This window comes from Peromyscus leucopus, chromosome 6 (assembly GCF_004664715.2).
Source record: "Peromyscus leucopus breed LL Stock chromosome 6, UCI_PerLeu_2.1, whole genome shotgun sequence".
Taxonomy (NCBI): domain Eukaryota; kingdom Metazoa; phylum Chordata; class Mammalia; order Rodentia; family Cricetidae; genus Peromyscus; species Peromyscus leucopus.
In genome coordinates this window covers 113,425,917-113,451,934 of record NC_051068.1, presented here as the reverse complement: position 1 = coordinate 113,451,934, position 26,018 = coordinate 113,425,917, and the positions used below count along the sequence as shown (strand labels likewise).

Sequence of the window (26,018 nt, the reverse complement as noted above, 5' to 3'; positions counted from 1 at the left end):
GTTATTGGGGTCCATGCTGGTAGATCAGAGAGACAGAACAAGCCACAGCTAACCTCACCTGGCCAGATCCTCAGCTGGTCTTGTTTCCTCCCGACTGGAAGCTTCTGTGTCCTCATCCCAATGGCTCTCAGCTGAACTGCTGCTGGAAAGCCTAAAGCTTAACCAGCCACATGCTTAACCAGCCAAATGCCTCTAGTTTCTGGTCCTCACGCCTTATATATCTTTCTGCTTTCTACCACCACTCTCTGGGATTAAAGGCTGGCTTTCTGGGATTAAAGGCGTGTGTCACCATGCTTGGCTTTTTCCAATGTGGCCTTGAACTCACAGAGACCCAGAGGGATTTCTATCTCTGGAATGCTAGGATTAAAGGTGTGTGCTATCACTGCCTAACTAGTGGCTTTTCTGTTCTCTGACCCCAGATAAATTTATTAAGGTACACGATATTTTGGGGAACACAATACCACCACAGAAATCTGTTAACAATATACAAGCGCCATACAATGTAGCACCACTTGAATATTTGTGAACAATGTGGTGCTTAAGGGTAAACACAAAGGATTTCTGTGCTTGTGATTAAGTTTAGGGGTTTCCAGTGTCTGCACAGCATGTGTGTTCCTAAGCTCTGGGGCGGGTTTTTCAGTCTTCTTTGGAGCATGTTTCCTTAGAGACAATTGAGTCAGAGTCCTTTTCTAAATCCTGAGTGTAAACAACATCTCAGAGGCAAGGCACTGCCAACTGTAAACCTCTGGAGATGTCTGTGAGCCTCTGGACTGTGTCCGCAGTCTGGGAATGGCCATGGCACTGACAAGCCTCACTGGAGCTGTAAACAGTATCTGAAATGGTGGTTTGAAGTTTGGGAGACATCTAATTAACCCTCGTGCTGATCTCCTCACTAACTAGCACTTAAAACCTCCTATCTGATCTAACACAAACCAAACAATGGGCCCAATTCTTAATTTTCCAGCTACAAGTGTTGATCCATTTCCACAAGCCCACATGATAGCAGTGTGCACTCAAAAGTATGTTGAGGAAACACTATACCACTGCCATTATTCTATAAGTTAATGTCTCATCAGAATTCTGTCTACCAAAGTCCTGGGTTGACCAGCACCGGCAAAAGAATTACTCAGAAAGTATTTTTGTGTTTCTATATTCCATGAGAGTGGTGAGACCCACATATTGGTGAAATTATTTTGGCCACTCCACGTAGTTAAAAGGATATTTATTTAATGATGTAACTCACAAATTAACTGATAGGTAGGTCGCAGGGTCTGGGAAAGGTGTATCGCAGTCCTGTGGTGTTCTCTGGAGCTCTGCTTGGCCCACCTCCAACGTTCAGCATCCAGGCACAGAGAGAGCTCACAGAGAGAGCGCTGGCCCATCCAGCTCTCCGGTCTCCAGGAGCCTCCCCTGGCCCCACCTCGTAGGCGTGACAGTTGCCAGAGTCTCAATGGGGGTTGGAACTTCCAGATCCAAGCTGGAATGGCTACCCACTACACCCACAACTTCAACATTTTCCTTGTGTGGTGCTTTTCTTCTGAATGTTTAGATGCAGAACCAATGCTCTCATCATTGGGAGACTGTGACGGCTAACAGTCTTCAAATTAACTCCCTTCTTATTGAATTTAGAAGAGGATTCTGTTACTTCATGAACAATGTACAGCACACATTTGAAACAATAACAATAGACTGATCATTTTTATTAACAGATTTCACTTAACCTGTACTTCTGTTTTTTGTACAAGTCATTTATCCTCAGAGACTTGCAAATTATGTCATAGTGCTACAACAGATTAAAATGGAGATGAGTTTCAGGACAAATGGGACTCTGGTCATGATCCTTGGAAGAATAGAAAAGAATTTATTTTGAGTTCCCCATTCTATGATGGTAGAAGTCATTCTAAAACTGTAAGAAGGAGAAAAACTTTTAAAATATTAAAAAGATGGAGATTAGAAAGGAAACATAGTTGGCTGGAGCATTATTCAAGCCAAGAAGGCCTCGAAAGAGAGGAAGGGAAACTTCCACTCACACATGTATTCTGCATGGCAGGAAATTTTCTCTGCCAATGTCCAGTGGTCTTTCTCTGCTCATGCAGCAGTCATACAGCCTTCCCACATTGAGAAATGCCCCATGTCTATACTTAGAACAAATATCAAGGCCCACACTTCCCTTGTCTGTAGACATCATGAAGTCCCAGAAGCACAGAATAGTTGTGTCCTATGGGTATGTTCTTATTTTTCTCACATTTACAAAATGTCAATCTCAGCTTAGGACAAAGTTAAATCTTTGAATTACATATGAGCATGCAGCTAAGAATATCAAGAAGGGTGTGTGTGAGACAAAAAGGTCTACCCAAAGAGACCTGCCATATCACTGCTATAAAAAAAAATCCAATGATAGAATTTAATATCTCTATGGAGTCCATGGTTATAATTTCAAATATGAGATCCAATTAAATATCACATTGCTCTTTATTTCTAATATAAACATGAACCAAAACACTTCACAAGCAAAACACTATTTTTATACTTAAACTTCATTTTGTTAATTTTATTTCTACCCTCCTCCCAACACAGCACAATGCTTTCAAGTATAGTTCAGTGTCAAATTGCTTCACAATACAAAGTTGACCCCGCAGAAAATTCCTTGATGAGTCAGACCTGGGTACAGAGGTTTAGTTGGTTTGAATTTTAGAGTATGGTGCATGAAGACTCATTCTCCTTGATTTTCTTGATCTCGTCATAAATTTTCCTGCTCTCATTCTCAAATCCTGCCTTGAGAAGCCGTTCCTGTTCCTAAAATGGAGATGGAGACTGTGAACTCAGACAGCTTCCCATGTTTCTTGTCCCACAAGCTCTCCTTTGGTAGTTACACAAATACCTGGGGGAATTTTGATATTTTTCTCAAAATCTTTTCCTTCTTTATCATCCATATTTCCTCCCCATCTCCTACAGATGGCATTAAATTTCTGTGCTTTCTCCAGTTTTAGAAATGTTGTCTAACAATTCCTAGAACACCAGTGGCTCACGACTCTCAGGTCCAATTCTTGGATCCTTTGACTCAGGTAAAACACAATTTTCACAAAACCAGCTACCCTCTTCGTTCTTGCCTCATCTCTGATCTATGTGGTGTGGACTCTCAAACACATCTAAAACCTGATAAAAATGAGTAAAGAACCAAGTGAAGGTCATTACCTGAGTCAGAATTAGGGCAAACATTCAATCAAGGAATTTAGGACATGTACAAAATTTTAGTGTCTAAGACATGGGTGACATATACTGAAGCAACTGGGGTCCTCAGTGCTCACATGCCATTCTATTAACAGCCCTGGAACCTAGGTACAGATGTGGAGGGATTCTCAGAAAACAGATATTTTGGCCATGTGAGCATTTTTCTTGAAGGTATGGGACTGTCTCTACTCTTTATGATACTTCCAGAGATAAGGTCTGACTAGGCGTAGTGGGAACAAATTTTCTATGGGTCCCACTCAGTAGAAAAGATAAGAGTTGGATATTATATCATATAGTTTGATGCAAAAAAAAAAAGAGTCATTTTGCATGTAGAAAGTACAAATTCTCCATGTAACACATGAGAAAAAAATAGTCCTTGACAGGTTAGTTGAAGATTTGGTCACAGAAATTCTATAAAACACATGAAGAGAATCTGTGATTCAAAACTACTGTTTAATAGAGACACCCTGATAAAAGGTTTCATCTAGCAATAGACAGCCTGAAATAGCCAGAGGTGGATCCGAGAAAAAGCAGTGAGGGGCTGGAAATAAAACAGAGAATGTGAATGATTCACTCCACTTTAGAGGATTTTGTGTTAATTACCCTTGTATTTTGGGGAGGGGGCACAGAGTCTCCAGCCACAATCCAGTCAAGCTTGGCCTTGTGAGCCCAAGGCCTCCGGTTCCTGATATACATTGTTGACTGGACGCAGAAACTGAAAATTAAACTGGTGCAGCCAGATACCTGAAGTTTAAGGGATATGATTCTTTGTTGTTCTGCCTTCATCTCCTCCAGTTCCTTCTTCATCTTCTCCTTCTGATGTTTCTTAAGCTCCTGGTAACTCCTTTCCTTCTCTTTCATCATCAGCTCAAGCTTATCTTGCATTTCCTTCAGTCCTCTGTTTGCAGCCTCTGCAGCTTCAGCCTTTATACGTTCCGCTGACAAAAGAAAATGCAAAGAACGCATCAAGTGAAATCTTTTATCTGCTTTGTCTTTTACCACCTTGGGAAAATTATCCTGTCATTGACAAAACTTTCCTGTGGAATCTTTGCTCTATCAGTCAGTTAACGAGGAGGGAGGTGACCACATCTACTGGCTTAAAAACAGCCACCATGAAGCTGAGACTGACATTTGTCATTCTCTACCATGATAACCTCATATGGAACAAAATTGCAGCACATGGCAATAATTTTCAACATCTGGAATCTTCTCAGCAGCCCTCACCTTCAATCTCCTTTTCCTTTTCTGTGAGTGACTGATCTGTCTTTAGAAGTGTTTCAGCCACATCCTCCTTGGACTCAAAGTACTTTTTCAGCATCTCTTCAGCCTGGATGTCAAAAGAAATTAGAATGAGAAAATAAGAGTATGAGTTAAAGACAAATCATGCCATACATCTCTTAATTCAAAATAATTCTATCAGCTATGAATAAAGTTTAAGGTTTTAAAATCAACCTGAGGTCTCCTCAGACTTGATCATTTCTTATTGTTCAAGCTTTACTAATAGGTGCCTCCACTAATATAGCTGCATCTTTGATGTCTCCTTCCCCTCAAAGTATTTATTCAATATGTTACCATCAGCTAATAATGTTGATTTTGGCTTCAAAATGTAAACTTTATTCAACAGAAAAAATTTTGTCATGCAGTATGTTGTGATCACACCTTTTTGTCCCCCAACTCCCTCCGGATTCTCTCCACCTCCTTATCCACCCAACTCCATGTCTCTTTTTTCTTTCCCTCTTTGTAAAACCAACAGCTAAACAAAAACCAACACAAAAAAGAAAGAAGAAAAAGAAAGCCAAGAAACTGACACATACAAAACAAAACCCACTAAAATACAAAAGTAGAAATCATAATATATAAGCAAAAGACCAATAAGACACACACACACACACACACACACACACACACACACACACACACACACACAAAAGCCCAAACAAAGCCATATGAGACAAAAAGTTTACAATGATATCATTGTGGTGGTATTTTGTTTCCCAAAATATTGTGTACCTTAATAAACTTATCTGGGGTCAGAGAACAGAAAAGCCACTAGTTAGGCAGTGATAGCACACACCTTTAATCCTAGCATTCCAGAGGCAGAAATCCCTCTGGATCTCTGTGAGTTCAAGGCCACATTGGAAAAAGCCAAGCATGGTGAAACACGCCTTTAATCCCAGAAAGCCAGCCTTTAATCCCAGAGAGTGGTGGTAGAAAGCAGAAAGATATATAAGGCGTGAGGACCAGAAACAAGAAGCATTTGGCTGGTTAAGCATGTGGCTGGTTAAGCATTTGGCTGGTTAAGCATTTGGCTGGTTAAGCATGTGGCTGGTTAAGCATTTGGCTGGTTAAGCATTTGGCTGGTTAAGCATTTGGCTGGTTAAGCTTCAGGCTTTCCAGCAGCAGTTCAGCTGAGAGCCATTGGGATGAGGACACAGAAGCTTCCAGTCTGAGGAAACAAGACCAGCTGAGAAGTTGACCAGGTGAGGTTAGCTGTGGCTTGTTCTGTCTCTCTGATCTACCAGCATTGACCCCAATAACTGGCCTCGGGTTTGATTTTATTAGTAATAACCTTTAAGATTCATGCTACATATCATTGACTTTGTTGTGTGTTAGCCATGTACTTCCAGGCATGGGGCCTTCCCTGAAGTGTTAACCAGGAACTTTTACTTCTCATCTGCTCCATCCAAACCTGCTAGCCTGAGACCTTCCCTCCTATCAGAAAGACTGCTACAGATCATTCTCAGAGCATCCAGAATGTTGTCATAGTAGTTCAAGACCGGGCATTGTTGTGATTGAATGAGAATGGCCCCCATGGGCTCGTATGTTTTGATGCTTAGTCACAAGAGAATGAAACCATTTGATGAGGATTAGGAAGTCTGGCTTTGTTGGAGTTGATGTGTCCTTGATGGAGTGAGTGTGTCACTGGGAGCTGCCTTTAAGGTTTGAAAAGCCCAATGCCAGGCTCAGTATCTCTCTATCTTAGGCTGTTCCCTGAACCTCTGGATGTAAATAAAAAGCTCAGCTACTTTTCCAGCACCACACCTGCCTGTGTACAGTCACTGTACTCCTCATCATCATGATAATAGACTAACCCTCCGAAGCTGTAAACAAGCCCCAAATTAAATGTTTCCTTAAGACTTCCCTTGGTCATGGTTTTCTTCACATCAATAGAAAAGTACCTAAGACACGGATGCTTAAAATCCCCTATTGACTTTCTCACTTATCCAAAATAATTATCAGGTCTTTTTGAGTGCCCTCCAAGACACCCACTGACTTATCTGACCTCTGGCCTGTCACTTTATGTCTTGATAATTTTTTTTTTGCCAGTGACTATACACAACTATTAAAAAGCATCAATTTATTCTTATGTAAGCTTTCTGGTTTCTGATATTCCCATTTCTTTCATAACCATTTGTCTCTCTGTCTAACTTCTTTGAAGACTCAGCTCGACTTCCTTGTCTGATATCATGGGTAAAACATACTGTTTTGTATATATTATTCTTTGTACAGCAGGGGTGGGATTAAATTCTAGTCAAAATCACATAATCATATGATCACTAGCAGTGGCTTAGAGCATGAATACAGGCCGGAAAAGGGCACCATGTACTAAGGTTCTTGAGTACAACAAAGGAAAAAGCCTTGAACCCAGAGCATGATCGAGTCATTAGAGTGGCTGGATTCTTTTTTCCTTACTTCTTGTATACAAAATGGAAGAAATATTTAGGCTTTGTAAAGCCATCAATGTTTGAAAATAATATGTGCCTAAATCTAGCCTTGCCCTCTATTGCCTAAGTAGGGCAGTTTAGAGCTGTTACAGGCAAAGACTATGCAACTTGGATTTTCATTCAGGCTGTAATACTCTGACTCTGTGATCTTGAATGAGGGCTTAACTTCTCTCTGCCACAATTCCCTTTTCTTTTTATGAGACAGTAATAATAAATACTTGGTAGAATTGGTGTCAGAACTCAGTGAATTAACTTCTAGAAAACAATGAGGACAATCTATGTGTCAGCTGCTATTACTACCCTTATTACTAGTTTGTGAACTAACATTACCTAGGGGTTATGAGCGAGAAATTACTAGCTACTTTTGGTTTGGTTTCTTTATTCCTTAAATTACAGTAACACTAGCACCCTGAGAAGTACTGGAAACATGGGGATAAATAAATCACTGTTGGATGCTGTGGATATCACTCTATGTAAATAAAACACTGATGGCCAGTGACCAGACAGGAAGTATAGGCGGGACAAAGAGAGAGGAGAATTGGAGAAACAGGAAGAAGGAGGGGAGGGACTGCAGCCACTGCCAGGACAAGCAGCATGTAGAGACTCTGGTAAGCCACCAACCACGTGGCAAGGTATAGATTTATAGAAATGGGTTAATTTAAGATAAAAGAGCAGTTAGCAAGAAGCCTGCCACGGCCATACAGTTTATAAGTGATAAAAAAAAAAAAAAAAAAAAAAGGGCTGGAGAGATGGCTTAGAGGTTAAGAGCACTGGCTGCCCTTCCAGAGGTCCTGAGTTCAATTCCCAGCAACCACATGGTGGCTCACAACCATCTGTAATGAGATCTGGTGATACTCTAGGCCTGTAGCCAATTTGAATGCACCAACAATGCTGAGAAACATTAGGTGACTGTCCAGGCTGCCAGCTGTCTTGGTCTACTCTTGCAAGATTCCCGAAAGTTGCTTGCATCCATCTACCATTTCTCAGGTACCATTATGTTCCTTCTCAGGTCTTTGATGTGGTTGAAGACTAGATAGTTGTAATTTCCTCAGTTATGATAAAAGATAAGTTAGCTATAAAACCTTAAACTCACAAATATAAGATAGATAGGACATCTTCTTTAATATTGTAACTATAATTCTTGCTCGGTAATTGTTTTGTTATATGTAATTTTACCATGTTAAAGTTAAAACCTTCCTTTTTAAAAAAAGAAGAAAGGGGAAGTGCTGTGGATATCACTCTATGTAAATAAAACACTGATGGCCAGTGACCAGACAGGAAGTATAGGCGGGACAAAGAGAGAGGAGAATTGGGGAAACAGGAAGAAGGAGGGGAGGGACTGCAGCCACCGCCAGGACAAGCAGCATGTAGAGACTCTGGTAAGCCACCAACCACGTGGCAAGGTATAGATTTATAGAAATGGGTTAATTTAAGATAAAAGAGCAGTTAGCAAGAAGCCTGCCACGGCCATACAGTTTATAAGTGATATAAGCGTCTGAGTGATTATTTTATAAGTGGATTGTGGGACTGCGGGGCTTGGGGAACCTGGAGAGAAGCCCTCCAGCAACAGTTGGATGATTAGATAGATAAATGAGGGAATGAATAAATTCCATAGCATTTCTGAGAGGTCCAATTGTACTCCCAAAGAAGTTGCTCTTGGTATCATGAATGGCTGTCTACCCGGATGAATCAAAGACAAAGTCACTATCCAAAAACACAATTGCATTGTCCTTGTTCTCACTAGCATTTGACAGAGATTGTAACACAAATCTTAAAAGGTTTTATTAAATAAAAACATAGAGGCAGATATAGGGATGAAAACCCAAGAGATCAGAAGAATAGGAAAAGCCACAAGCTAACCTCACCTCACTGACACCTCAGTCTCCAAAGGGACCTACTTCCTGTATGCCCATGCCTATATGCCTTTCTGTTCTGCTATGTCACTTGCTTTCTCTGTCCAGCTACATCATTCCACTTCCTGCCCAGCTCTGTCACTTCCTGTCTGTCTGTACAGACCTCCAAACCTTTATGGTTAACTAGTGTTGGAATTTAAGGCATGTGCCACCACACCTGCCTCTGTTCCCAGTGTGGCCTTGAATTCACAGAAATCCAGACAGATCCCTTCCTCCTGAATGATAGGATTAAAAGTGTATGATACCATTACCTGATTTGTATGTTTAATATAGTTGCTGGCTTCTTCCTCTGATCCTCAGATAAATTTTATTGGGAGATACAGATAAAATATCACCATAAGAGATTCTACATCAAGACCCCAAAATGGTACCAATCACTCAGTTTACCTGGAGCCCCTTTCCAGGAGCCTGATTGTACTTTTTCTCTAGCTCTTGTTTCTTTTGAAGAAAGAGGTAGTAACCTCCTGGTTTAGAAAATGTCCCCTGTTTCACTTCTTCTTCCAGAGGACCAAAGATCCCCTCCAGCAAATCTGAGCAACGAGCTGATGACATGTCCATATTCTTCTTAATAAAGGCATCTAGCTTAGCATTCAGCTGGTCCTGGGGAAAAACAAAGTCACACAGATGGTTGAGAGGAGGAAGTTAACACAACAGACTACCGGAGAATGTCGAAATGGGATCATGCTTTTCACCTCATGGTGTCCCTGCAGAAACTGGTCCTTTAGTTCATAATTTCCTGAAGGCATCTCCCAGTTCTGCTCCTGCTGCCCACCTTCCTGATTTAGGACATAATTATCAAAGCACAAACACTACTGAAAAGGAAACCTTTGTCTTGTCAACTCTCTAACTTTAGGGATAGCTCAGATCAGGCTCCTGTGGACTTCCTGAACCCACCATTCTGTTGTTTTGTGAACTTAACAGTCGTGGACCAATGATTCCTTGTCTCTGAAACAGGATGAGCAACACCAATTTCAGAGGTTTTTAGCCACATTATGAGGTAACACAGAGTACTAAGACCAGAGACTTTACTACAAGTACTCAGTAAAAGAATAAATACATTTTGATATTGTAACACTTTGTATGGTTTTTGTCACTGTGGTGTTAAAGAAAGATGAAGATGATAATGATGGGCATTTCAACATTTAGAAAGCATAATGGAATTGAATATCTACATGTGTTACTTCCTGAAAGTAATTTAGGTATGAAGATGCCTATTTCCTATTGACATTCACTATCTAGTTTCACTAGAACTCTTGACCTCAAGTATCATTACTGACTATCATTAGTAAAATCTGGGCTTACTAATCAGGGAGAAGCATCACTGATTTTTTTTATAATAAATATTTTTATAATAAAGAGAATGAAATTTTGTGGAAAATGTGGTTAACTATAATGCTTTCTTTTTTTCTCAATTTCCAGCAGATTCTAATATTTCAATTACCATTGCAAACCTGTGCTCATCTCTGGATGTCACTGTCTTGGAGACTAAGGACAATGCTCATACCAGAAAAGGCATACATTTTTCTTTGTCTTATGATTTTGGGTACCACACTTACCCCTAATTCCTTCTGGAACTTTTGGTCTATATCCTTGAAAGAATTCTTCATGAAGACCTTAATAGACTTTCTCTTAATGGGCCTGTGCAGGTCTAGCAGCTCTTGGAGAGTTTCTGTGGGTAGCTGGACCTTCTGGTTCATCTGTTCTTCATAGTGCTCAATGGCCTTTTGCATTGCAACTGAGTTCTCTATCTGGGCCAAAGTCAGGACAGCATTCTCCATGCAGGGTAGTTCTCCACTTCTGATGGCATTGACATAGGTCAGCACTAGGCTCTGTAGACCTACATGAAGGAATTTTAAAATTGCTGTTAATTGCTGGACAGAGCACATAGTTTTCCACTCAGTTTTCAGAATTTTCTGAGAAAGAACATCAAAGGAATAACATATTAACCTCTAGATGCAGAGGAGATTGAAACCCCTTTTTACTGCTTCTACATTTATCCCAGAGATAGACTTTGGGTTTTGTTGTTGTTTGTTTTGTTTTGTTTTGTGGGGGTTTTGTTGTTGTTTTTGCAAGACAGGATTTCTCTGTGAAACAGTTCTGGGTGTCTCAGAACTCACTATGTAGACCAGGCTGGCCTCAAACTCACAGCGATTCACCTGCCTCCCAAGTGCTGGGATTAAAGGCGTGTGCCACCTCCACCCTGCCCAGAGATAGACTTTGTATTGACTCAATCAGGGCCATTTTTTGGATGGCCTGAGATACTATGTCTACTCATTTTATCACTCTTTTTTTTCTATTCTTCTCATTATCTTTCTTTCTCTCTTATTAAATGACCAAAGAGAAAACTTTCTCCTCCTCTTTCTTTGTTGTTATTGAGTGTTTTTTGTTGCCCTTCCTCCCTCCTTCCCTCCCTTCTTTCCTTCCTTCCTTTTTAGTGGTGCATGCTACTAGTCCTGTTTCTACACTATGTAAATGTGTCTATTCAGACGTTTTTTTTTTTTTCCACGAAAGCTACAGAATAACCAAGACATCTAGGTTTCCCAAAAATCTTTGCTGTATGTAGGCCTGAATGCAACACATACCAGGAACCAGTTCTGAGGCAAATTAGATCAGCTTTAGGTCCTTCCTGCCTAAGAGTTCTCTATGCATCCATCCTGCACTTTTTTGTTGTTGTTTCTATACTTAGGATGAATTGTGGATTTTATTCTTTCTCTTACATCTCCATTTACATGTTTGATATATATATATATGTGTGTCCATTTACTTTTTTGTTTGTTTATTGAAATAATCTGAAGTTTCTCAGACTTCCCTTAACATTAATACATAGCCAATGATGAGCTTGCTTTTCTGTTTCTGATCATCTAGCCTCTAACCCTGCAAAACTAAGATCACAGGTTTTCATAGCCATACTAATTCTTGTGCTATTCGAATCAAATCAAGAACTTTGTGAATGTTAGTAAACCATTCTACTCTCTGACATATATTCTTGGTCAGAGAGCTGCATGACTATGTGGTGTTCCTTATTGTAAATATCAGGGAAAAGTCCATATTGAATTATTCAAAAACAAACAACTTCACCCATTTCAAAAACCAATTCTTTCTCCTGATATTACCATCTCAAGAAATAATACAACATGAAAGAAGTGATGAGCTTCAATCTCAGGTGATATATTAATAGGTCCTTGTAGGTGAAAGTTTTCCCACCTGGCCCACAGTCAGAACAAATATCTCACCTATCAGTCCTGCAGCTGCTCAGATCCAAATAAACACACAGAGGCTTATATCATTTGGCATACCAACTTGGGGCTCTAGAATTTCCATAAGTCCTAAAAGAGTTTTAAAAAGGGCTTCTAAACACACAATAACTGAGCCAAAAACAAAAACAGTTTTCTACTTCATGTTGCTCATGGTGGGCCTAGGTACAATGATATGTCCCCTGGCTGTGGTGGGTTTGTGGCATGCAGCCTGGAGCTATAGCATGGCAGATTCCCTCCGAGTTACACAGAGTTTTCTATAAGCTGTGCAACATGGTACGTGGTGGGTATAGTTTTTGCTGTTGAGTTAAATCAATATGTGTATTTTAAAAATATCTTGATTTCAAAATCTATGTCTAAGGATACGTTGCTTTGGAAAAGAGGTTCTGCTTTTGTTTCTACAGGAAATGAGAACATATGAATTGTTTCCAGGCTAATATGGTTTCATCAAGGAAGACCCCCTGAGAGGTCTCCAGATGATCCAACATCCAGAACAGCTTCAAGGCAATTGGCTCAGAGCATACAGTGTCACAGACTATTCCAGTCAGGACATACCATAATTCTTAATTTTCTCAGGATCCCCATAAGATTGTCAGCACCCCCATTCAGCAGGAAATAGTATGAGAAGCTACACCCAAATTCTCAAAATATTGTTTATGAATGTTTATTTTTATTTAAAGGAGGTTGATTATAAATGCAATCTCTTTTTTAAAAAAAAGGAGACATTATAGATAGGATAAAGAGTAACAACTTGCTTAAAATGTTTTACAATGCTATAGATTTTAGTTTATTACAAATTTAGAGTTAATTTTGTTATACTGTATATATATTTCTACACTCATTTAAGGTATTATGTTTATGTAACTCATTTAAATTGTAATGAATAATTAAGAAATACAGATTAATAATTCGTCTTTTATGATAGTCAAACTTATAGTCATGTCAGTTAAATTTTCTAGGTATACATAGATATATTTCAATCAGGTAGGTAATCTTCAAACACTTCAAAGACCTATAGAATAAGGCATTTAAAATGTTTTAAAAACTTAGACTTTCCTGGACAATGAGACACATCTGCTCCTGGTAGCACCATTTTACTTCAAAGAGGAAGATGGGCATCAAAGACACTCCATATGGAGTTTATCTTCTTCTTTACAAAAATAGCCATTTGGGCAAGAAACTGTTCTTACTTGGACTGCTTTACAAAATGTTGTATAAACTGGACATGCAGGACCCATAGGAAGGTGACTGTTAAACTTTGCAAGACGAGATGATCCTTTTGGTTCCTGCTTCACACAGCAGACACCAGCCCGCCGTCCAGGGAGCAGCATGTAATGGCACACAGATAAAACCATGGAAAACATGGTGACATATAGATTAACAGAAATGGGCTGAGTATAAAAGCTTGTAAGTGAGAAGCCTGAGCCAATAAGCCATATAGTTTGTAATTAACATAAGCCTCTGTGTGTTTACTTGGGGAAAGCAAGTGGGAGAGATTTGTTTCAACTGCTGGCCGACCAGGACATAGGAAAACATTCAGCTACAGGTCCTTCTTAGTCCTATCACATTGTCATATTTCAGTGTAATGAAAAATTTTGGGATTTGACATCAAAATATATTAGCTTCCATCTCACTCTGACAATTTCTACTTCCATAATTTTAGCCTAACTCAATGACCTTCTAATTCTACTCCATTAAACAGAGAGTTTATCTTCTCAATCTCTCCCTTTTAGAACTGCAAAGTATTATGCATAAAATATTTGAGAGTTATATGTATATAAATTAGAGACCTTCCTACAAAGCTTGGAAACAATTGTAAATTCCTTAAGTCATGTTTCTGTTCTATCAGGACATCACTGCTCCATCCTGGCTATGGTTCCACACTTCTCCAATGAGAGACACTCATGCATTCTCTTCTTTCAGTCACATAACTCTTACTTTCCTGAAGTTGAAAAGTTGTGTCCTGTCTTAGGCCTTACTCTATTATATTTGTTTTATATGTTTTGTTTTGTTTTGTTTTTGAAATTTCAGGTAACTTACATTAGTAGGAAACCATGACCAAGGAGAAATTGTTTCTAGGACTTCAATAGATTCCAGTGACCCCTCCCAGCCTTGCTATTACAGATAAGAGATTGTGAGAAATAGAATTAGTTTCCAAGTAAGTTCCATCATATGATACATGAACTACATTTTCAACAACATCAGCTAATGGTTTGGGTCTGGTTAAAAGCGGTTCCCTGCCGGGTGGTGGTGGCACACACCTTTAATCCCAGCACTTGGGAGGCAGAGCTAGGCAGATCTCTGTGAGTTCGAGGCCAGCCTGGTCTCCAAAGCGAGTTCCAGGAAAGGCGCAAAGCTACACAGAGAAACCCTGTCTCGAAAAACCAAAAAAAAAAAAAAAAAAAAAAAAAAAAAGTGGTTCCCTCAGTATCCTACAATGAGCAGAAAAGAAGCCCAGGTGGGAAATAGAGGGGATGACTTACGTGGTCCATTGACCTTGATGCCACCAGGGAGAGTCTTGACACCAGAAGAGCTGAAGATGTATGAGGTGAATTTTGCAACTTGCTCTACAAAGTCTTCACTCAGCTCTTCTTCTGCAACTGTTTCTAGTTTAGAAAGTTTCTTCGTTGGAGCAGGCCTGTCAAACACAAAGCACTTCCTCTGTGGGAAGAACTTCCTGATGCACAGACGAGGCTCATTAAATCTTTTAGTTTTCTCATCAGTTCCTTAAGGAAGGATAAATTCGATGCAGTAAATTTCAAATAAATTATTTAAAACACATGACCCTTCCAATATTATAACTTTCCCAAAGCAAGGGGGGGAAATTACAATGGAATGAGCAATAAAAAAATTAAAGGAATGGGAAAGAAAACACCCTTTCTCTAAGAAGCTGTGGATGATACAGTTCAAATTCAACCAGCTGTGTTTTCATTTCCCATAACAGCAGTGAGGACAGCACAATTATAGGATCAAGAACTTTACTAGGAATGCAGAAGTGATCTTTATGCTATTGATATCATTATATCTCAAACTTCCCTTGAGCTCATTCACCTGTTTTCAGAAGCAGTGAACTCTCCAAGTACTCATCAGGAGTGGCAGGCTTTCCATTAAGTTCCAGCTCCAGGTGGAAATCCCTCAGGGTCCACACAAAGGTTGGAAAGAAGCCCACAAAGATAGCTGAGTCAGCTATGTCACTCTTCTCAGGCGATGACTTTGATTTGATTAGATCAGTCAGCTCTGTCACATAGCTGGCATGCCAAGTTAAGAAAACTAGAGGGAAAACACTAATTTTATACTAATTTTATGATGTAGATTCCACCACTACCCCCTAACATATTTGTTTGTTAGCTTATTCATTTTCAGAATTTATTCAGTCACAGATTTCTATTTAATGTCTTCTATGGAACAAGCACCATCCTAGGGACAAAATTTTAAAATAAGTGAGAGAATGCCAACACACAGAGTTTGTGTCTAACTGAAGAAGACAGGCACAAGAAATAGTGAATCAGTGCATGCATCTGTATGGGGAGCTTGCTCATGGAGTTCTTCAAAGGGGTACTTGTGCTTTCTGAGATCCTAGGTTATAAAGAATCCAAATGAATCAACAGATCCAACCATGGGAAATATAATGAAAGAACATTACAAACAGAGGTCACATCACTTATAAACCCTTAAACAGAAAAACATGATTATATGGTGAATTTAAATCATGATTGCCATTGTAGAGGGGCAAAAGTTCCAAATGACAGACATATAGGACATTTAAGTTAGACATACCCAATTCTTCAGTTTGATTTGCACTAAATGGAAGGCACTGGGAGACTTTATGTAGAGAAGCTATGATACAGCATCATTTCTCAAGAAAACACTGGCAGGGAATATACCTGGTAATCAAAAGTATAAGCAAAGAATAATATGGTAGTTGACATGTCCAAGACAAGAGACAAGAAAAGCTTACACTAGAGTTTTTGTGGCAGATATTTAGAGAATATGTCAGTATAAAGAAATAGGTTTGCTAATAGAACTGAGAACTTTTGTGGAATAATAGTTTATAGTGTTTGAGAAAATGGTTGTATCAAATGATTTCTGTTTTAAATCTGAGAAATTCTGCAAATGATGGGAAAATAATGTAATAAGAAACATGGAGGAAGGAGAGATTTTGAAAATTGTGAATTTGAATCGTCTCTTAGATATCTACATGAAGGCAGCTAAATGTAAAAGACTGAATGTCGTCGTCATAACTGTAAACTTGATGGCAACTGTCACACAGGTGCTACATAGGCCTTGAGTCTAAATGGCAGCACCTAGAGACACAAAGTAACACAAGGATAGGAGAGGCACAGCAACTAGTGAGTTGTACACTTAGAGGCCACAAGAAGAAGAGAACATAAACCAAAAATTTGGCTGGTATGGTAGGTAGAACACTAGAAAACTTAGAAACTCTACAGCTACATGCAAGTCATGCAGAAAGGAGGAAGAGCTCAGTTTATGGCATCTGCTGAGAACAAATACTACAATTGCCTACTGCATGAAGGAGTTAACTGAGCTTAATATTTGATGGTAAGGCCATGGAAATGGAGCAAGAGGTGATAATGACATAGATGAGGTCCTAAGGATGGAGACAGTGGAAGAAGGGGAGTGGACAGGGATACCACGTGTACATGAGTGTCTTCTGGATTCTAATCTTTAGAAAGTTAGTAGAGTTTTAAATTTTTTGCCAAAAAATGTTGTGGTGATTATAGGGTTGAAAGAAAAGAATGGACATAAGGTGCCATGCTCTGAGTGTCTGTACTTCAGAACTCTGCTCTTCTTTTATAGATGTAAGAAAGAGAAAGTGCTACAGAGTCTAAATAGGACAAAGAAGCATGCCTGTCTCTTCTAGAGTTCCATAACATGCAAAGTGTGAGCTAAACAAACAAACAAACAGCATCTCAGAATAACTGTGAGATTTGCAGGAGATGTTACCTGCAGAACATAGCTGGGTAGTTAAATGGAAATACTTAGAGGTGCTGACAGGAAATGTGATTTCCAGGGACAGAAGTTTTAACTGATGTTGAGGATCTGAACATACATAGGATATTAACCCAGACATGGATTTTCTGAGCAGTATGTGGCTGGTTTTAAGGACATATGGACCAAGAAAGCTTGAACTTGTAGTGGAGACTGCGGTAAACCCAGATGGTAAAAAGAAAAGGATTACCTAAATCCCTCAGTCCTAACCTGGCAGTCAACCTGAGGAAAAAGAAGCTACTCTTCCTTGATTTAGTACTATTCTAGACACACAGAAAGGATACTGCAGCTGGTCTATGGCCTGCTGGTTGATGGTTCCCATGCTGTTGTAGATGAAGGTGCTGCTGAGGAGGATTGCCAAGGCAAAGATCCAGCAGTCATTCTGGTTGTCTCCCTATGGGTCAGTGAGTGAAGAAGAGTGACTAAGAGACTATCCATCCTGTCAAGTAGCCAAGATGAGCCTTTGTCTGCCTCCAATTAGCTATGGTATCAAAAGTAATTAATTTCTACCACATAATAATTCTGTACCTGTACAATGATTTTATGAATGTTCAATTCATGCTCTATAACTTAAATAAGATGATGTACACTCATGTATATGAGAGCATGAAGGACATTCAAACTTAAAGGTCATAATGTTGATCAGATGATAAAATTTAAAGTGGCATGCTGGGTTTCACTCACAGAATATGTTATGGTAAGCGACTATCTTAGATATGGTTTCTATTGTGTGAAGAGACACCATGACCACAACAATCTTATAAAGGAAAGCACTTAATTGGGTGGCTTACAGTTCAGAGATTCAGCCCATTATCATCATGGTGGGACATGGTGGCAGGCAGGCAGATCTGGTGCTGGAGAGGGAGCTGAGAGTTCTACATCTTATGCTAGCAACAGGAAGTGGTCTCTGACACTGGATGTGGCTTGAGCCACATATATCAGACCACAAAGCCTGCTTCCACATCGATACATTTCCTCAAAGAGGGCCACACCTTATCCAAAAGCCACACTTCCTAATAGTGACACTCCCTTTAGGGGGGCACATTTTCTTTCAAACCACCACAAGAACATTTTAGCACTATCAAAATAATGTCTTTTAATTGAGTTTTGTGTCTGTCAGACTGGGAAGAGTAGTAATGTGATACTCCATGAAAAATGATGTTATTGCAAATTGTGGTTTGTAAGAGAATGGACTCCATAGGCTCATATGTTCAAATGCCTAGTCACCAAGGATGGAATGGAAAAGTTTGAAAGAATTAGAAGGATTAAAAGATGTGGCCTTATTGTGTCATAGTGGATAGGATTTTAGGTTTCAAAAGCCTAATGCAGGACTAGTCTCTCTCTCTCTCTCTCTCTCTCTCTCTCTCTCTCTCTCTCTCTCTCTCTCTCTCTCTCTCTCCCTCTCTTTCCCTCTCCCCCTGCTGCTTAAGGATCAGGATGTAGCTCTCAGCTACTATTCAAGCACCATGCCTGCCATTTCTGCTGCCATGATGTTAATAGACTAAGCCTTTGAAACTGTAAGCAAGCCCATAGTTAAATGTCTTTTTAAAAAAAATAATAATACTTGCCATGGTCATAGTTTCTGTTCACAGAAATAGAGCATTACCTAAATTTTATTTTTCTCTCATTAATAATGTTGTATAGAAGTTACAATTCTTAACATTCCACAGGCTCACACCTAAGAATCAGGCATGTTCAGAAAATGCATAGTCAAATTTAGAGATACCATTGAGAGTCTCACCAAAGCATTGTGTGGTGGTGTAAAAGTAAAATGGCCAAAAACATTGTCAGTTATTATTATGAAGGCTGACTGACTACCATCAGTTGACTTTAGTGTCTACTCCTGCTTCCTATGTCAGGTGAGTTGAAGAATGATATACTAATTTGATTTACCAGGAGCATAAATGAAAGATTGGAAGTGAAGAATACAGGTGGGCTATTGATGCACCATGAATAGAATTTGAAAGAGGATGTTGTACCTTCCCTATATCTTCCAGGCCCTCAGTATCAAGCAGAACTAGTGTGTGTCCTGGCTTCTGGGAATGAGGCACACACCACATCCAGATCCCCTTGGTGTGAGACTGCACCGTGGAGCCCAGAGAGAAGCCTGCAGGGTGGGGATGAAATAGGGGAGATGAACAGCACATGCTTCATGAAATCTCATTGGAATGACCATATTTACCACTTACAGGAGGACAACCAGTTACAAGAATTGGTTTTCATTGCAAGCTTAGCAAAAGGGAGGGCAGACATCCAGTGCTGAGCAATCATTCATTTCCACCTTAGACATCAGTGGATGCTTGCTCTTCCTACATGAACATTCTAATAAATATTTTATATTTCATCATAAAATAAGTTGACCTTCTCTATGAATGTATTATTTCTTCTATCAAAACACACTTATACCTTTAAATGAGGAAGTAACCAGTGAGAAGACTAATTCAGAGAATAAAAGTCTTCTGATGCACACAAACCATCCCACATTACCCATGTGTCTGACTTTTCCTTGTCATCTCTGCTTGCTGGATGCTGGGAGTGGGAGTGGGCAGAGGAGACTCAGCAGAGCTTTGCTGGTGGCACTCACCATTCTGCTTTCCAGCCAGCTTGTTCATCAGGTAGGATTTTCCTGTGCGGTAGAGGCCCACTATTGCTACCACCACCACAGGCTGCTTGATAGCAGACAGGATCGCCAGTGCTTCCTGGTTGGCCACCAACTGCTGGTCAGAGTTCTCGATAAGGCACACTGGGCCTGGCATGTGGATTTCTGAAGCCATTTCCACCTTACTCTATGTTCGCAAGAAATAATAAAACAGGAAAAAGTTCTGTGTCAGGTAGAAGAACTCCACTCAATGACATGGACCTAGGGTGCAATAGTGGCATGCATACTTTTTTGGGGAACCTATCCGACTGCCTGAGGGTTGTGAGTGAGGCCATGGATCTTGGAGGAGATCCAACTGCTGCCACTTACTAACCCATCAAAATTCTTAACTGCATTTTAAATATTTATTCTTATACCTTAGATAAGTGCTGCTCTCATTCCTCATCAAAGAAAATTTTCTTTGCAACAGATGGAGATCACTACAAAAAACTACATCCAATTAAAGCCCAGAGAACAAATGATTATGTGGTACTCAGCCACAGCTGATACATCTGTAACATAACTCCTGCACCTAAAGCTCAGGGAATACCATGGAGAAGGGAGAAGAGGTGGCAACAGACTTAAGAGTCAGAAAAACATAAAGTCTACTGTGACATTAAGGCTCCTAGAAATCCTAGGGAGCTACAAAATTTCAATGACTTGGCTGCCTAAACAAGACCCAAAGAGTATGACACCAATAGCTAACATCAAAGGGGAAAATCTCATGGGGCCTAAACCATAAATGAAGAATTATAAGCAACTAAGGAATACTGAGATTGGGATAAATAGTCTTCTGCATGCAAGACCTGCCCAGATGGTTGTCCAATACCAAGTGGTCTGGCCTGAACTCATACACATCCAAGTAACATTATAGAGATGAAGCAGATCATGTTTATAGATTTAGGAACGTGTGTGTGTGTGTTGTGTGTTGTGTGTGTGTGTGTGTGTGTGTAACAAGAATTAAAGAAAAAGAGGCCATGGATTTGAGAGAGATCAAGGGGCGATTCACTAGAGAGGTTGTAGGAGAGAGGAGGGGAAGAGAAAAATGATATGATTATATTTTAATATATATTAAAAACTTATTAAACATAACATGAACCAAAATTTTCTATATTTGGAACTTGTTCTTTGTGTATTTTTAAATGTTTTAAAAGTGTTTATGTCTGTCCTAAAGGTTAACTGCTTCCATTTAAAGCTACTTTGATTTTAAAGTTCACAGATATCCAGGAAAGTTGAACTGTTTTAGAGTTCTCATGAAAGACTTTCCAAGTCCTGATGTTTTCTGTAATCACAGAAAAATGGTAGAAACCAGAATTTAAACATTTTTATAATACTTCAATGAAACTGCATATCATAGACCCCCACTTTTTAAAAATTAGCTTTCAATTAATGCCTTTTTTCTTGCTGCATGATTGAACCCAGGATCCCTTATTAATCCCCAGATGTCTCCCTAGGTTCCTCTCATCTTCAGGGCTTTTATTCCTTATCATTTCTTGGGAATTTTAGAAGGATGTAAGCCAATCATCTTGTAGAATACTGCTCACTTTTTGTTTTTCTCATGTCTGTCCAATTTTGGTTTGGGATGTATTTATTATTCTTATTTATTTGGCGAAAGATCTCAGAGTTGATAGTCTGTTATCTTAGTAAGGGTCTCTATTGCTGTGGTGAAACACCATGACCAAAAAGCAGATTGAGGAGGAAGAGTTTATTTGGCTTACATTTCTTTCATCACTGAAGGAGGTGAGAACAGGTACTCAAACAGGGAAGGATCTTGGAGGCAGGAACTGATGCAGAGGCCAAGTTTACTGGTTACTGCCTTGCTTTCCTTGGCTTGCTCAGCCTGTTTCTTAAAGAACCCAAGACCACCAGCCAAGGGATGGCAGCATCCACAATGGTCTGGGCCTCCCCCATTGATCACAAATTGAGAAAATGCCTTACAGCTGGATCTCATGGAGGTATTGCTTCAATCAGACCTGTTCCTTTCTGATGACTCTAGCTTGGTCAGTTGACACATAAAATCAGCCAGTATATCTGCCTTCCTCAGTGATCAAAAGAAGGCTTTTGGCCAAAGAGTCTCCTGTAGTTGTTAATGGACTCAAGCTGCTACCAACAATTGGAAAAATAATTCCTTTTGTGTGGTGGCAGCAGAACCTCCCCCCCGCCCCAGGCCTCCTTGGTAGAGCTGTGCCCTGGAGAGTCTGGAATGAGAAGGGAGAAACACCGGAGCTAGAAGGGGTGCAGCAAGCCTGACCTTTGCCTCAGAAATTGGCCCCCAGCAAGAGATATGTTTCAGCCCCAGGAAAATGCTGGCCAATCCTAGAAACTGGTGTGACATTCCCTTAAGAGCAAAGGACTCCTAGCCACAGGGTGGAGGAAGAAAATTAAGTCTGGTAAGGGTGTTCCTAGAACCCTAAACAGTATCTAGAACATGGTGTGGGCTGGATTGGAGCAACAGATTCCAAGCCGCAGAGACAGTGGAATTAGAAGCAGAAGGATGGTAAAGAAGTCCAGTGTAGTAAAGATGTCCAGAGCTAAGAGGTCTTCAGCATCCTCTACCCAAGTCATAGCAGAGGAAGCTACATGGGTCCCAGAACGTTTGAGACAGAAATTGCTAGTGTAGGACCCTGATGGACAGACTAAGCAAAACACTAGGGACGGGCTCTACTCCAACCAGAAACCTTGACTGAGACTTTCATCTTGTTTCATTATTCATTTGTGCTTATATCTTTTAATCTATAATTTGATATTTCATTTTAAAATTTTATATTCAGATATACAGATAGAAAAGATAATAGATACATTTCTTTGGAATTTTTTGTAACTTGATTACCTTCTGCCCCCTGCCCCATTTGTATGTGTTGTAACTTATATCTTGGGAAAAGGTTTGTGTTTCTCCTTCTTTTCTCAAAATGTGTAGAACATTTTCTCTGTTTTTTATTTATGAAACCCATTGCTTTTTACCTGTTCTTTCTCTATTTACTCTAATTCATTAGCCCATTCACTTCTGTCTTCACAACTAAAACACATCACATTTTCCCTGTGAGGGTCCTGCACTGCTCTCTTAATTCCCTGTAGTCAAGAGCATAGAGAACACAGAGTCCTTTCCTGTAAAGTTTATTGGAACAGCCATCAAACTGCCACAGTTGGTGCTGAAGTCAACTTTTGCCCTTCATATAACCTAAGTGAAGACAAGCTACCAGAGATTCACATAAATTTTTAAAGTGTAAACAAAAAATCCACAAACCAGGGAAAACCTTCAATTGGTACAAGAGACAGAGAAATCAGAAAGACATCAGATCTGTAAGCAATTCCAAAATCTAAGGAAGCATGAGATGAATGTGTTTCCTGACTTGAAAGTAAATAATGGACATCCAAAAGTGCTATAGTCATCAATATTTCTATTAAAATTGGCAGAAAAGAGCACCATTTCAAGACAAACACAAGTTCCACTAATTCATGGTAACTAAGCTGGAACAGCTGAAAATTCTTAAAGGAGTTCTAACACAGAAAAATAAGACAAGAGGAAGAGGAGGAGGAACAGCAGAAACAGTTTCACACAGGAGAACACAGGAAGGAATTCATTCCATGGAAGCAGCAGATGAGCAAAAGACAAGTGGTAAGGAATTAATCATGTCCAATCCTGCAAACCATGGAACACCCAATGCTATTGGGAGAAGAAAAAGCCTGTCAATCAACACACGAACCAGAGCAGCCAAGAAAATCATGTATAATAGCAAAACCCTTTCTTAACTATGACCTTAAATGCAAAGGTCAGTGATCTGCAGGTTAAAAGACACAGACTGAACGACTGGACAAACACAAACACAAACACAAACAAGGTCTGGCTGCTGGATGAACAACTCAGGGGTTAACAATACTTGTTACTCTTCCAGAGTTTGGGAGTTCAGTTCACTGAATTGATGTCAGGCAACTCACAATCATCTGTACCTCTAGCTCCAGGACATCAAAAGTCCTCCTTAGCTTCTTCAGTCACATAGACACACGCACACACACACACACACACACCTTCCAGACACACGCACTCATATACACAACATAAAAAATAAGAAAATTAAACTTTAAGCCGGGCAGTGGTGGCACACTCCTTTAATCCCAGCACTCGGGAGGCAGAGCCAGGCAGATCTCTGTGAGTTCAAGACCAGCCTGGGCTACCAAGTGAGTCCCAGGAAAGGTGCAAAGCTACACAGAGAAACCCTGTCTCAAAAAACCAAAAAAAAAAAAAAAAAAAAAAAAAAAAAAAAAAAAAAAAAAAAAAAAAAAAGGAAAAGAAAGAAAATTAAACTTTAAATCTAGAAAGGCTGAATTTTTTCAATAAACAGCACTGGGGGAACACTTCAGAAAAGGCAGGACATTTCTGAATAGAATCCCACTAGCATGGGAATTGACTCCACACATTCCAAATGAGATTACACAAAACTAAAACTCTTCTGCACACCAATAGAAACTAGTAACAGAGTGAACACACAGCCTACAGGATGGGAGAAACATCTTTGCCAGCTGTACCTAAGAACAAAATATCTAAGAAATAAAGAAATATAAAAAATAAACATAAAAAAGAACACCAATAAAACTATGAATCCAGAAATGATTCAAGGAACCGAACAATCAACTCTCAAAAGTACAGAAGACCAAAAAATAATTTTGAAAGTGTTCAACATCCTTAGCCATCAGAGAAATGCAAATCAAAACTACTTGGAAATTCTACCTCATACAGTCAGAAGGGCTATTCTCAAGAAAGCAAAGGACAAAGAGTGGGTTGTGGTCCTAATAGCATTTATCATTTCTGGTTTGTTCCACATAAATTTAGGCCTTCCTCCGTCCTGCTTCCTGTCTCTTACAGGGAAGAGGGCAGAGACCAGTCATGTTTCTGGATCACAACCTTCCCTCTGAACAATAGACCCAGGAAGCTGAAAAGCTGATAGTTGGGATTTTAAAATAATAATAATAACTCTTTCTAGGTTTCTTTCTTTCTTTTTTTTTTTTGTGTGTATGTTTATCACACCTTTGTGGGTACCTATGAAGGCCAGAAGAAGTGTCAAATCACCCGGAGCTGCACTCACAACCCAAACTAGGCTCCTCTAGAGGAACAGCCAGTCTTCTTAACTGCTGAGCCATCTCTCGAGTCCTGATAGTTTTCATTTCTACTCTATGCCACCATAAAATGGGAGGAAATAAATAATATTGACCCAGGAAACTGTCTGCAAAAAACTGTATAATCTTCTGAGTCATCAGTGAACAAGTGTCGGTTTTACATGCTCCAAGTTGATTGGCTTCATTTTTTTAAGAGGTGTAAAAACAGGCAACAATGTGGGCGAGTGTGTGAGAATATTTAGGCAGCAGAGATAATTTCAGATGCATCCAGGTAAAGGACAACGAACCCTGCAGTCCCCAGCTCTCTGTGGACTCCACTGACTGGAGCCCATTGAGCAGAGTGGTTAACAGTGGCACTGAAGGGATGCCTTCCCTCCTCCCTGCAAAACTGGGATTCTAAGTGCACTGCTGACCCACATCCAGAGCACAGCAGCCTCCTGTGGAGAGACTATTGCACAGGTAAACAGCAGGGTCCTGCAAGCCTTCCCACCCTGCTCCCCTGGCTCACCTGCAGCAGAAATCCTTCTGCTTTGGGAAGAAAGCTGCTTAGGGGGAAGCTAAGAGCACTTGGCTTCTTGGGTCCTGAATCAGGATGCTCTGATTTATTCCTTCTGCATCTGCACGTTACCTCTCCAATTTCCTGGGTGGTCCAGAGCTTTAGCAAATACTTTCTGCTGAGGAAGCTAAGTAAGAGGTGCTTCAGCAAAGACATTTATATAGAAGAAAAGTGAAAGTAAAAGCACGCAATACAACTAAATTATTGATGGCTTGCAGAATTTGGGGAGACTGTTTGCTGACAAATAGATTGCACAAGGTTTCTCAGAATTTTCCAGCTGAAAGAATGCTAATAAGATGCCTGTAGTTGGGGGTGGGTTGGAGCTAGTTTTGTAGCAATTCCATATATCCCATGTTTAGGTGTCAGTTTGAGAAGTGTAGGAATGAGAATGTTTCATCTGATAGTATTTTGGGTTCAGTTGCTTGGAATACTAAGCTCACAGTGGATTTAATTACGATGTTAACTCATGTAAGACTGGAAGTACTCTGAGACATTTTTCAAGATTACACAATTTGAATTCTATAAACCTAACCCATTTCTTAGAACTTGATATTGGAGAACTAAAAAATAATAATGAAG

At 39.8% G+C, this 26,018-nt stretch overlaps 1 protein-coding gene across 1 annotated transcript; it reads right to left on the bottom strand.

Moving 5' to 3' along the window:
• Positions 1-1,291: 1,291 nt before the first annotated feature.
• LOC114681724 (guanylate-binding protein 2-like) lies at positions 1,292-25,605 on the bottom strand. The gene is made up of 11 exons (XM_028855399.2): positions 25,392-25,605; positions 19,718-19,919; positions 19,113-19,240; positions 17,418-17,527; positions 15,175-15,371; positions 14,607-14,849; positions 10,426-10,706; positions 9,257-9,469; positions 4,456-4,558; positions 3,976-4,169; positions 1,292-2,796 (listed from the first exon to the last, which is right to left on the bottom strand). The coding sequence occupies exons 1-11, from the start codon at positions 25,593-25,595 to the stop codon at positions 2,692-2,694; spliced, it is 1,980 nt and encodes a 659-aa protein (XP_028711232.2). The 5' UTR covers positions 25,596-25,605; the 3' UTR covers positions 1,292-2,691.
• Between the last annotated feature and the right edge of the window lie 413 nt (positions 25,606-26,018).

Bases quoted from the DNA above. Each gene is read 5' to 3' on its own strand.
- LOC114681724 (XM_028855399.2), bottom strand. From the start codon at position 25,595: ATGTCTTTGCTGAAGCACCTCTTACTTAGCTTCCTCAGCAGAAAGTAT. The intron at 19,241-19,717 runs GTGAGTGCCACC...CCCACCCTGCAG, and splicing joins GCTGGCTGGAAAGCAGAATG to GCTTCTCTCTGGGCTCCACG. The intron at 14,850-15,174 runs GTGAATGAGCTC...TCCTTCCTTAAG, and splicing joins TTCACTGCTTCTGAAAACAG to GAACTGATGAGAAAACTAAA.